Genomic DNA, 12,342 nt, shown 5'->3' on the forward strand with positions numbered 1-12,342 from the left:
AACAGATTGGAAAATACAGTACAGTTACGTACAGTTTCAAGCGATCTGGTCCGAGTCATTAAAAAACAAAAGAACGCACAGACAGAAACTGTTCCAGAAAGTGAGGTAAGACCTTTGGTCTCTTAACTCATTATCTATCAAATGACTCCCACAGTTACAGCAAAGGGGCTCTGCCTTTGCAGGTAAAACCTTTCGCAATATATATTGAGCAATATATATTGCTCAAAAAAATAAAGGGAACACTTCAGTGTTCACTTAAATGTTAAAGTGTTCCCTTTATTTTTTTGAGCAGTGTATATATATACACACACAAGGCACTGACTGCCACTTATTTAATCACCACTACAAAATGCATTGCAATTTTAGTCTATGCAAACTTTTAAGATTTTAATGGACAGCTTATTTTTTTTTACTCTTTTGGTTTTGAGTAGATTACATGGATTTTGGAATTTACAGTGTCAGATAGTGAAGACAAACATGATTGTGTGTTTTTATTGAGTGATTTAAACTTCTTTTTTCAACTATATGTACTGACAGAGAACTTCAGGTGAACAGTTTCAAAGTTTTTTTGACAAATACATTAAAAACGTCTGCATTTAGTGAAGAAAAATCAAATTTTAGTGGAAGGTAAGGGTGTCACAATGATTCAGTGCCAAATTTCCTAATACTTTATGTTTTGACGTAGCTGCATGACCTGTCCTACATAACATATCTACATAAACGGCAAAACAACATTGCTGATAGGTGATATATTTGGAGCTAAATTAAAGCTAAATTAATTCAAAGCACAAACAAAGTCTGCAAAACTGTTCACTAATTCAGTCCTCATAAATAATCAGTATCATAGTCTGATTTTGTTTGTGTTTTTAGAAGTAGCGGCAATTCTGTTTACAATTACGCACCATTTAATTAACTTTTATGTTTAAACTAATGGGATTATTATTTTTAATAAAAGTCATCTCCTACCAGCTCTTGCCCAACTGACAGGTCATGTTGCTGTTGGCTGGCAAGCTGTACATACTATGTGTTTCATAAATTGGTTAATAATAAACAGCACAAGTTCAAAATCACTCCTCATTACAGGGCATTAACAGAGCTTTGCTGCTAATAACCATTTGTATTATTCTAATTAGATTCCTGATCAAAAGGATACTAGATAATCACATTAAGAGCTTCAGACATGAACTACTTGGTTTTTACACAAACCATAAATTAATTAAGATCAAAATAAGAGTTATTATGTTTTCTTGGAGACAGTTTTAGATCAAACGAAACAAAAACATATTAAGTTGTGAACCGTCTTAAGGATAAATGCTGATCATTCATTGTGTAGTCTAAACTTGTTTGGTATCAGGAAGGGAAAAACACTCCAGTCTAAGACCCATTAACTATATTTCAAAAATGTAATGTTACCCTTCTCAGGAGAGGAAGATTGGAGTCATTCATCACAATGAGGTGGAGCTGCAGGAATAGTTGTCAGTAATCCAGAATTGCCTTGCTCTACTCTGAGGCTGAATCCCTGAGGTTAGCATCACTTTAACACACGTGGTTGTTCTCCCAGCTCTGCTTTTGAGATGGAACATGACAACAAAAACTCAAAAATATTTGATTTGGTTGTCAAAATGGATACAATTCTGTCAGTATTTCAACAATCATGACTCTTAATTGAACACATATAGAATTAATTTGGCAATTCAAACCATGTATGTATATATTGACCATAAAACAGTGTTTGCTGCAAATATTACCAAGAATACTGAGATTTTGTAGCCAGGTAAACAGATCTAAAAAGAATTAATGCATCGGAAAAATTAAATAGCTTGTACATGCTCAAGTATCTAGATATCACGCTGTATTTTTATTGTTGATACAGATAAACAATCGCAATTTCCATATATTTTATCAATCGCTTTTGTACAATCTATTGAAAACCTTATAAGGTTACACTGACCTTATCAAAATTATATGCTGAACAGTAAAACATATTTGTCATTGCACATTGCAGAGAATGGAAAGATGCATGCAACAAACAGTAAAGGCTTAAAGATAGAGAAAAAAAAACTTCTTTGGAAAGATGCTGAGTCTTTCACAAAACAATGAAAGTTCTGGAAACGGCACAGCTCTAAATCACACTGACAGACGAGGTGCAGGGGAAGAGGTGGGGGATAAAATACTTATATTTGACAGCCTAATCGAATTTAGAGGTGGCTGTGATGCATGGCCTAAAGCTCGGGAACCGCTCAGATGTGTTAAATTAGGTAAAACAGTTTTATTGCTTCAGAAGCAAAACCCTTCCCCTGTAAGTATATCTACACTGGCCATCCTAGATAGGAGGCTAACATGGACTGGAAACAATCAGAGATTTAACAACTCAGAAAATACAGAGAAATGCAGTAGTGCATATCTCTGTATGCTGAACAAATATGAGGTACTGACTCACTCTGCACAGTTGAGTATTATTTAAGCATAGGCTGGTATTTTAACCACTTATGTCTATATATATATATATATATATATATATATAAGCTACTTGGATGTGTACACATATATAGCATTAGGGGTCAGAAGTACTGAAAGAAGTATGTACTAAAACTTAAACTAGTGGAAAGTATGGAACTGACTGATTTAGTTTGAAAATAGGTCAGACTGCATCAGATAGAGCTGCTCCAGCTATTCAGCATCCAGATGCAACTGAATCTTTCACCAGTGCAGGCAGAGCGAGTGCAAAGAATAGCATGACATTAAGCAATGTTGTTGGGTCACTGCTACAACGTTTGATTCACACTTGAATTGATTCTGCTGCAGTGGCACATTTGTGCAGTACACACCATGTCTCGGTGATGCGAGCCTAATGCTGCATAATTATTTTAATGTACCGGCCTTACCAGGGGATGAGGTTGTTTGCTGTAGTGTTAAATGCATAATGCATTGCAGGGATATTATTTACTTAAAGGTGCTTATTTTTCTGAGCAAAACAGACATGAAATAATGGCACAGGGATTTAAAACAGGGGTGTTAAGTTTTTGATTTCCATTTTTTATTTATCTTCCACTCAGACAGATGTAGGAAATACATGTCTAAAAACATCTTGAAAAATTAAGAGGTTTGTGTGAGGAAAAAATAGTCAACTAAACACATTTTCATGTAGCCTTAAAAAAACACACACACAGAAAGAGATTCCACCTTTAGCCTTTACTTAAGTTTTTGGTCTCAAGTTTTTAATTGGTGTTGTTTCTGTTTTTATTATGGTAAAAACAATGCTTTGGCTCAAACTTGAAAGGTTAAAGCACTCTGATGAAGTTCTATCTCAAAAAACACAAAAATGTTATCTAAAGCCTGACCACCAGAACATTTTATTAGGGAATCTCAAATAAGGCAGCAAATATTGCATTGCTTACAAGCCAAAATGGATATGGGTATACATTTCCAGTTTTCAAATACGGTATAATTTGTAGGATAAAGAAATAAAAATAAAAAGATTTACTGTGTTTACTCGACAGTCTTCACTAAGTGACAGGACAATTTGTGCCCCCCTCATCTTCACATATCCATTAGCTAAAAGTCCTAATATGTGCTCTCAGTTTGTCAGGATAAACCCACTTTGCACTTTGGTAACTGGCACATTTAAAATATGCTGTCTCCATATCTCACCCTCCTTTATTTAGTGGTGACTATAAAACAGATGGTTATGGGAGTGAATAATAGCTTTGTGGTGCAGCTCCACTGCATTGTGCTACTCTTAACTCAGCTTGGTTGTCATAGGCGTTTGGAAGTGACGATAATATACTCTGTTCTTTGGACAATCCATCTAATACTCACTTTTGTTTGTAACTGAGCCAAACTAAAACAATTTAAATAAATGTCTCCTGCTGTACTTTTATTACCACTGAATTGTTGAAGCCTGCATTATGGCTTATAACCCCTCTTAATACCGTTTTTCATTACTTCCACTCGACACAAATCTTTCCTCCCTTATTTGGCTACAGCAGTGCAGTGTGCAACTTTGCATTGCTTTAAAAAGAAACTATTAAAGCTAAACTCAATAAACATCTGAATTCCCCCCCTCCCTTGCATTTCCTTCAAACTATAAACAACTGAAATTCAGTAGTAATGATGTAAAGTGAGGAGTCCTCTGCAGCAGAGCAGTGAGAGTCATGATGCTCAGTTGTTAGGAACACAGAACCATAGGGACACACGGGGAAGGGCTGTGGAGGGATTAGGGGATACGGGGTTGCATAAAGCGCTCACTGTGTGGGAACGATATTTTACCTCCCTGCTGACTCTTTATGCAAGGCAGACAATGCAAAGCAGAAATCTCCCCACATCATTCCATTCTTTATTTCTGGAGCGTAAACTCAAGCACACCAGGATAGCAAAAAAAAAAAAAAAAAAAAAAACCCGATGAAAAACAATATTCTGTACTCTGACTCGTCCTGAACATATTGAGTTTAACAGTTCAAAATTATTGCCTGGTTTGGTGCTTCAACTAAAAAAAAAAAAAAAAAGACATCTTTGTCAAATTTACAACCAAACAGCCTCCAAAAAATCTCCCAAATGAGACATAGACTTTTGAAATATGTGCTACCAATGCTCTACCATCTGTTAAGCCTCTATGATCTTCCTTTGGAAAAATTTTATTGGTAAATACATCAATGCCTTACACAGAAATAAAATTATGCATTTAGAAAAACTATTACTGTCAAACCAAAGTCCTTAAAACTGCAAAAGGTTTCACATGAGTTGACGTTGAAAGTTTAGCGGGTAACTGCTAAACTCGAGTGTACAAGGTCAACTAGAATTTACTAAGACTTCTGCTGTCCAAAAAATCAACACCTGAGAACTGATATTCACTCTTAGAGGAGGGGTTGTGTCTGTACTTGCTGGTGTAAGGAGTCATGGCACAGAAATGATTTACAGAAAAGAAAAAAATATTAATTCCAGATCATGGGAAACCAAGATTTAAAAAAAATAAAAAAAAAATAAAAAAAATGTCGAAAATATAACCATAAAGCAACATGGCAGTTTCTGTCCAAAAAGAATATTTCAGTCAGAATGTCTCTCACTGGCATAGTGGTAGTAACATCACGACGGGCGTCTGTGTTGTGCCTACTAGTGCACTGCAAAAAGTGGTTGTAATATTGAAGAGAGAAGACTACCCCCTAATTCATAACTTCATAAGTCACAGCAGTTGTCATACGAGTCAAAATGAAACACGGTCAAAGGACAAAGGCTTGCTCTTTTGCCCTAATGTGGATATCGATGTGTTTTGCTGTTAACTAAGGAACATTTCCAAAAGGAAACTGGATAGGGAAGAAAAAAAAAGCCAATAAAAGCAATATGAGCAAAATCTGCTGAAATAAAACCATAGTGTTCATGCTGTTTAGATGGCTTTGTCTTCTTTTGTAACAAATAATAATAGGCAACATCTGCGAAATTACATTTCAAGAAAACTTGAAAAAAATCAAAGCTTGTTGTCTTTCTTGCAGGGGCCTTAATGCTCTAATCTTCTGGGTCAACATTTCTCTCCAGCTATGACAACCTGCAGCAATTAAAATGTGATTTTACATACATTTGTCGTAATATTCAATGTAGTACACAGACTGAAACACGATCTCATTCTTTTCCTCTTGTCCCCATGGAAAAAAAAAAAAAAAAGAATGTAAAAATAATCCAATCTGCTTCGTCAGGTTCATTGAGAAGTTGTAAATAGTAAACAGATGATACAGTAAAGCGTGACAAGCACAAATGCGGTCACAACTTTCCATAATTTTTATAGAAGGCATCAAATTTTATGCTTTTTTTAATGCGTCTTGCAGAGAACATATTTTTCTACAATAACTGTACCAATGGAGGTACTTAAAACTAAATAATCTTTTTTTTTCCTTCAGAAATAATTAATCAATAAATTATATTTTGTACTGCTCTGGGTAAAATGTATATAAATTACATTTTTATTTAAATTTTTCATAGTTCAGTGCTAGATTTTACTCCTGCCTGCCCTGCATTTCATCCCTGATGCTAATCACTAATATTATCCCCAACAACAAATAGAAGTTTGAGTTTTGGACATTTTTTGCTTTCTCCGCCTGGAGGACCAGTGTTTTGTGAGTTGTAAATTTTTCTGCCTTTATAGCATTTTGTCTCATCCATTTTTGCATGCTATAACTTTTTGGTTTTTGCAGGTGTGCAGCTTAATAAAGCCCAGGGGGTTAAAGGTTTGACTGGAACCAGCTCATTCAAAATCTGCCTACCTGTTTTATTGGCTGGTTAAACAATAAAACAGTTGTTCTGCCCAAAAGGCATGTAGGCCTCTTGGGAGAATGCCAGATGGCCAGTCCAACCCTGTAAGGTGTAGAAAATGTTAAAAAGCCTGTGAAAATTCCCCACCCGAAAAAAAAAAAAAAAACTTCTAAAAAATTCTGTTCCTGAGGAAACAAAGTTTTAATGTCAATAATATCTTGGCCCTTGCCTCCGACATAAAAGTGTTGCAGCCCAGGCACATTATCAACACTAATCAATCTCCTCAGGCACTAGTGTTCTCCTCCAGCATGAAGGTGAATCCTTACAAAATACCAGACTCTTCAGCAATGGCTTGATGTGCTCCACATAAAGCCAAATCCCCACTGAGCATCCAAAGGGAGGTGCCATAAAAAGGCGGATCCCTCAAAGCACCTTGCCGCACCCAATGCACAGAAAAAGTATCTGATGCAAGATTGCAGAACATACTGAGAGATTGCAATACCGTTCCTTCTTTTTCACATTTCATCTACTTTTTTATTTGAAAAGTTTGACTTAAAACAATCTGCAGCTTATTTGACTGAATATGCTTTATTAATTACGGTACAATTACCAAAAGCAGTCCTTTGAAAAAAAAAAAAAAAAACCTTTTGTAATTAAATAAAACTTAACAATGTAGTCAACACAACATTAGTTATCTCAGACGAAAGTCACAGCTCTACCATATAAACAGATAGGGTATGGGGAAAAAGAAGGCACAAGCTCAAAAACATTAGCTTTTTCAAATTCACCATATGCAGCCTGCTGAGCTCAGATGGCGCAAGAATAAACTGACAGCCTCTCTGTCTCAGTACAAGTGGAAAAGGAAAGGAGGCAAAATAGAATAAACAATGTCTGCTAAACTCGGGCGCTGGGTTTGACTTGAATTTAATTTATTGTAGAAACATATCAACTGTCCTAAGAGCAGCAGTGTGCCCAGAGGGACTGACTTTGATAACATATTTTAAGTTCTTTGTGTGGACTTTAAATGCTCTGTGTTCACCCAAGCCTGACAAGGGTGTTTGAAAGACTGCTACTCCCCCCCCATGAAAAAGAAATAAAAGGAAAATATGGGGCTATATTTGCTGTTATTGTTTTTCCCCTCTTTTTGTGTCTGTTCCACTTTGTGGTAATCCCTCATTACTAGGAGGCATTGTGAGTCCTTTCCATCTGCACAATAATAAGACTTTTGCAGAAAAGTAAATTATTTTTTACACATTTAATGTCCTTATTCCGTTATATCTGTCCGTTATTTTGTACTTAAAAGTACAATTGACACTTGTCCAACTCAAAAATGACAACAGAAATGATAGACATAAATCATGCCTATCAGTTGGTAACAAGATTGGTCAGACAATAAGCATCTTCAAATCCAGATGTGACAACTGAATAGCAACCTATAAAGGTTTTCAGAAATATGAGGAAAAATGGTAAAGTACTTTAATACTGCTTGATGCTGGCAGTGTGCATTTAAATTTAGGGCTCATTTTGACTTTTGGTGAATATGTTTATACGTCATTGGACGCGTGACTAATGGAACAGCATATTGTAACAGAAGCTGTTTTAGTAGCTAAAACCATCTGCCAAATGAAGTAAGGATCTTCATTTAACACTTTCCTTTGACAGCATACTGTGAAGTCATTTTGCTAGCTTATAAAAGCATTAAATATATCCTGTAATAACTGCTATTCTTCTACAGCAATTAGTGAAAAGCTTTTATTCTAGCAACAAACACAATTTTCACAAACTATTAAATGCTCTGTCTTTTGCGTTTCCAAGTCTTTTCTATGTCCAGATTAGATAGGAATTATTCTGAACAATCCATTTATTTTTTACTCAATTTATCAAGGGTTTTGTAAGGAAACAGAAAACAACTAAAACTTTCAAAATGACTCTTGAGGCCTCTTTGGAAGAAAAAACAACATCCTTTTCACCACCATAATTTGGTTTATGGGGAAGGTTCAGTCTACCGCAGCAGAGACATCTTACAACCTCCTTCATCTTACAACCTCAGCTGCAGCCTTTGCCTTTGAAAAAAAAAAATAAAAAAATCTAACATCTGCAAAACAACCAAGATAACAATTGATTCCAACAACAACAACCTGCCAGGTGTACAAGTTCACTCCATCCCTTTTTTACAAGCAGTAAAATATGCAAGTCCTATGCACAAGCAGTCCACAGTGTAAAAACAGATACCTGAATAAAATGTAGTGAAGCAAAAGCTCTGTCTCCATACTTAAGATTACGTGTCATATTACATTACTACTTTTTCTGGGAGTTCATTGCATGTGTTTTGTTATCATAATTATCAAAATAGTCAGTTCTGTCTTGAGCTTAGAGGTTATTAAAAAAGTCAAGGCTATAGCCCCGCAAGATTAAGATAAACAAACCCAGTGTCTCGCTCATTACCAATTTAAATGCACGTAAATGTAAGAAGTCAGCAGTGATTAATTGAAACAATGCCAGCTGATGCTCACGAAACAGAGGTGTGAACAAAAAACAGACAAACAAATAACTAGAAATAGTCAGAGATAAAGAAAAACCAGAAGGGAAGCCAACAAAATCTGAGCAGACTTTATAATAGGGAACAGAGTCATTTATATAGTTGATTCTCGAAAATGATGACTATGATTATCACACATTAAATTGTACGGTTATTGATTGATCTTCACAGTGAGACAGGAGGGATGTAGGCTCTTTGGAAATTAAAATGCTCAAAAGTATTAAAAGCATAGGAGCTGTGAGTCACTCTAGAATGTGGCTCTCATGAGGAAATCTGCCTGTTATTAATCATTCTTGGTCGTTGCCTGCCAAGGCTGAGTAACCTGTGGGTCTGCAAAGCCACCGATGTTATCTCCACAACAGCTTTGAGAGTGTAGTAACACAAAGTTGGATAAATTTTTTCTGATGAAGAACATTAGTAAATCAGAAGCAAAAAAAGGGAAGTTTGTATTTGTCTTTAGTCGTCACAAACAACCAAAACACTCATCGATTTACAGTCGCTTCAAAGCTTTTAATGACTCAGAGATCCGTCCTCCAGTAATTAAGATGGCTCATCAATTTAATTACTTTACAATGCAGGCCTGCCCTCTGCTATGCAAAGCCTGAGGTTCTTTTAGTCACCCTTCACTTGAAAATATGCCAGGTTTGAATATGCACTGTATGATGTCGTTTGCAATGCTACATTTAAAGTCAAACTAAGTTTCAACAAGCTTTGTGCTCAAAAATACGGATAGCTTGATCACAAAGCTAAAAAAAAAATATTAAAATCCAATTACCCAAATCAGAAAAAGCTAGGATTGAAGAAATTAGTTTCAAAAAATCTCAAACATGTTTTTAACAATCTTTAATAACTGTTTTAGTCTAATTCGATAATTAGCATACTCATACACAAACTAATCTTTTAAAAACAGTTGCAATCAGCAAATGTTTCTAAACAGTTGCTGATTGTTTAAAAAAAGATGCATTTTTTGTATAACAAAAATAAGTTCAGTTTTTTGTATAACAAAAAACGTATCTTTTTGTTATACAAAAGATAAAATAATTTTAAACAATAATGAGGTCAGAAGCAAACCTTTAAAGCATTGTGTAACATTGGAAATGTATATTTAACTTGCTTCATGTGAAAAATACTGTACCTGTAATAGATTTTAGTTTTTAATTTACTTTTTGCTGACCTCTATATCCATATTCTTAGCCCCGAATTCAAATTTGATTCAATTCAAAAATATTTCCTTAATCCTAGAGGAAAATTAATTGTTGCTGTTTTTACAGATGCTTATGGCTGCGGCCAGGAATTATGTCCTCTAGCTATCTGCATTACAGATAGAAGCCTATGATCTCAGATTGTTGTACATTTATGAATAGGAAGTTCAATGTTTTGCACAATTTTCTTGGCCTTTTGAATAATTCTTAATTATCTCCAGATGCTCCATAACTGTTTAAATAACAGAAATAGTTTCTGGTTCAGATGCTGCCACTCCAACAAATAATGGCAGAAAACATTGGACTCTCAATAACAGGCTAATGGAAGATATGAAGTATCTTTTTACAAACCTTGAAATTGCAGACATGTGGAGTCCTTTTACTAATTATATGATTTCTGTAAGAATTGTCCTTCACAATGGATTTTATTTTGGGATATTAGTATAAAGTTGCAGAAAACATCTGCTCTACTGCTTCAAGATTTTGAAGTGCAGAAAAGTTTTAAACCCATTTATCCTTTCTTTTTATACAACATTTTATGCTTATGATTTGTTATTTAATTTTCATATTTTTGATGTTCTGAAAAACACTGGTTAGATTTATGTATGAATAGAAACAACTTTGCTATGCCTTTTCCTTCAGACTCGCAATATTGCGCTAGTCTCACATAACATTCCAGTAAAAGACATTGAAAGCTGCAGCTGAACTGCAACAAAATGCTTAAATACCAAAGGGGTATGCATCATTTTAAAAGCACTGCTTCCAATATAAAAAGTTTTAATGCGTACATTTACTCCCATTATGTTGTTTCCAAAAAAATCCTTCTGGCATTACAGTTCTACTACATCAATGAGAAATAAAGCTCCTCTCAGGAGTATGGCTTTGTTCTTAAATTTTGTTCCTAAATTTTTCCCTTTGGCCACAAGCTCTGGGCACTTATCAGCACTAAAGGGAACACCAATATGTGAGTAAGTCAGTCTTTGCTATCTCCTCACACGGATCAGGCAGTCTTCGGAAATCCAGAAGATTACCAAATTAAGATGAACCGACTGAGGTGGATCTGAAATCTAACAATGATGCCCACTGGGCATCTCCAATCAAGGGTCTAATTGGCATGCCAGGTCTCGCTAAAGAGATTATAACTGAGCTGGCCAGAGAGTGGCTGGGGATGGAGGAAGTTGCGAAAGACAAGGAGACCTTGAAATTTCTGTTTTCTCGGTGTGACCTAAACTCTAAAATTTGAGTGTGTAGCACGGAGAACGGTTGCATTGTTTTAATATTTCAGGTGAATCATCTTTCCGCCAAGACACCGGCTTTAACCTTGAAGAACTCATGAGAATATTGCTGGCATTTTACACAGCTACTGCAAAAAACAGGAGCTGGAATGCAGTCAACCAAAAGGGTGGGGTGTTCTATGACTGTCCAGAACAGGTATCACCAGCCAATCAGCTCTGTTTCTGTGTAAATCTGAAAGTAAACACTTTTTGTTTGAAATGAGCTTACCATGCAACCAGAAGAGTCCATCTGTCGATCAGATACACACTTGAAATTTTTTTTGCAGCCACCATTGTCTTTGGAGCAGTCACGAACGGGTCCAAAGGACGCCAACAGGTCCTGCACCGACTCAAAGTACGTAGACGTCAAGGCCTCTTCCCTGGAATTAAAGAAGAAAAAAAAGGTTCAACTAAGAAAGTACTGAATATTTTACATATGTTTTCACAAAACAATTATGGACACACAAGTGCATGTAATATCTAATTAAAAAGAATGCATAAGCAGCTGAGCATAATCCCTTACCACCTGGAAAGCCGTCTCTCAAAATCTTTTGTTCTATTCTACTGCAATTAGGAAAGTATTCAAGCTCAGCTGTATTTTGACAACGAAACGACGCAGTATTTATTTATTTTTGGTCATTTTAATTGATACACACACAGTTTATAATAATATGTGCATACAAAATAAAGGCAATCAACATTCGGAAGCTCGCATATAAAAAGTGAACACTGTGAACCTCAGCTGCATTTTCTTGTGCCGTTTATGAACTAAATTTATTCTGAGATCATTTTACAAATGGATCCACCTTGGGACGTGCTATTCTGGTGCAAGGTGCATTTTTTGGGAAGCAGCTGTGCTCTGGGATTTATCCGATCATGTGAATCACATCCATTTATGCTGAGCCGTGCCAGTACACTGGTGGTAGCTAGCTAGACATTCTTACCATGTTCCGCTGATGTGAAGCCTTTGGGGAATTAGCATTCACTATGCTTTAATGGTGATGATTGCTTTGAAGTAATTTCACTGTAAAAGTTACAAATGTTCCCAGTTTTTTTTCATATCTAACTATATATATATATATATATA

General features: G+C 35.6%; 1 protein-coding gene and 1 long non-coding RNA gene across 10 annotated transcripts in view; one reads left to right on the forward strand and one right to left on the reverse strand.

Moving 5' to 3' along the window:
* astn2 (astrotactin 2) overlaps positions 1-12,342 on the reverse strand; it is a 270,497-nt gene that overhangs the window by 107,068 nt on the left and 151,087 nt on the right. For all 3 annotated transcript variants that reach the window (XM_008424385.2, XM_008424384.2, XM_008424386.2), the window contains one exon: positions 11,485-11,635. In XM_008424385.2, coding sequence (XP_008422607.1) covers positions 11,485-11,635 — 151 coding nt within the window. The remainder of the gene's footprint in view (positions 1-11,484; positions 11,636-12,342) is intronic.
* LOC103473833 (uncharacterized) overlaps positions 1-12,342 on the forward strand; it is a 119,757-nt gene that overhangs the window by 9,687 nt on the left and 97,728 nt on the right. Inside the window, exon 2 of one of the 7 annotated variants that reach the window (XR_535075.2) lies at positions 11,543-11,610. The exons of the other annotated variants lie outside the window; for them this stretch is intronic. This is a non-coding gene — a long non-coding RNA (uncharacterized LOC103473833). The remainder of the gene's footprint in view (positions 1-11,542; positions 11,611-12,342) is intronic. 7 annotated transcript variants of the gene reach the window in all.

This window comes from Poecilia reticulata, linkage group LG12, assembly GCF_000633615.1.
Source record: "Poecilia reticulata strain Guanapo linkage group LG12, Guppy_female_1.0+MT, whole genome shotgun sequence".
NCBI classification, from domain to species: domain Eukaryota; kingdom Metazoa; phylum Chordata; class Actinopteri; order Cyprinodontiformes; family Poeciliidae; genus Poecilia; species Poecilia reticulata.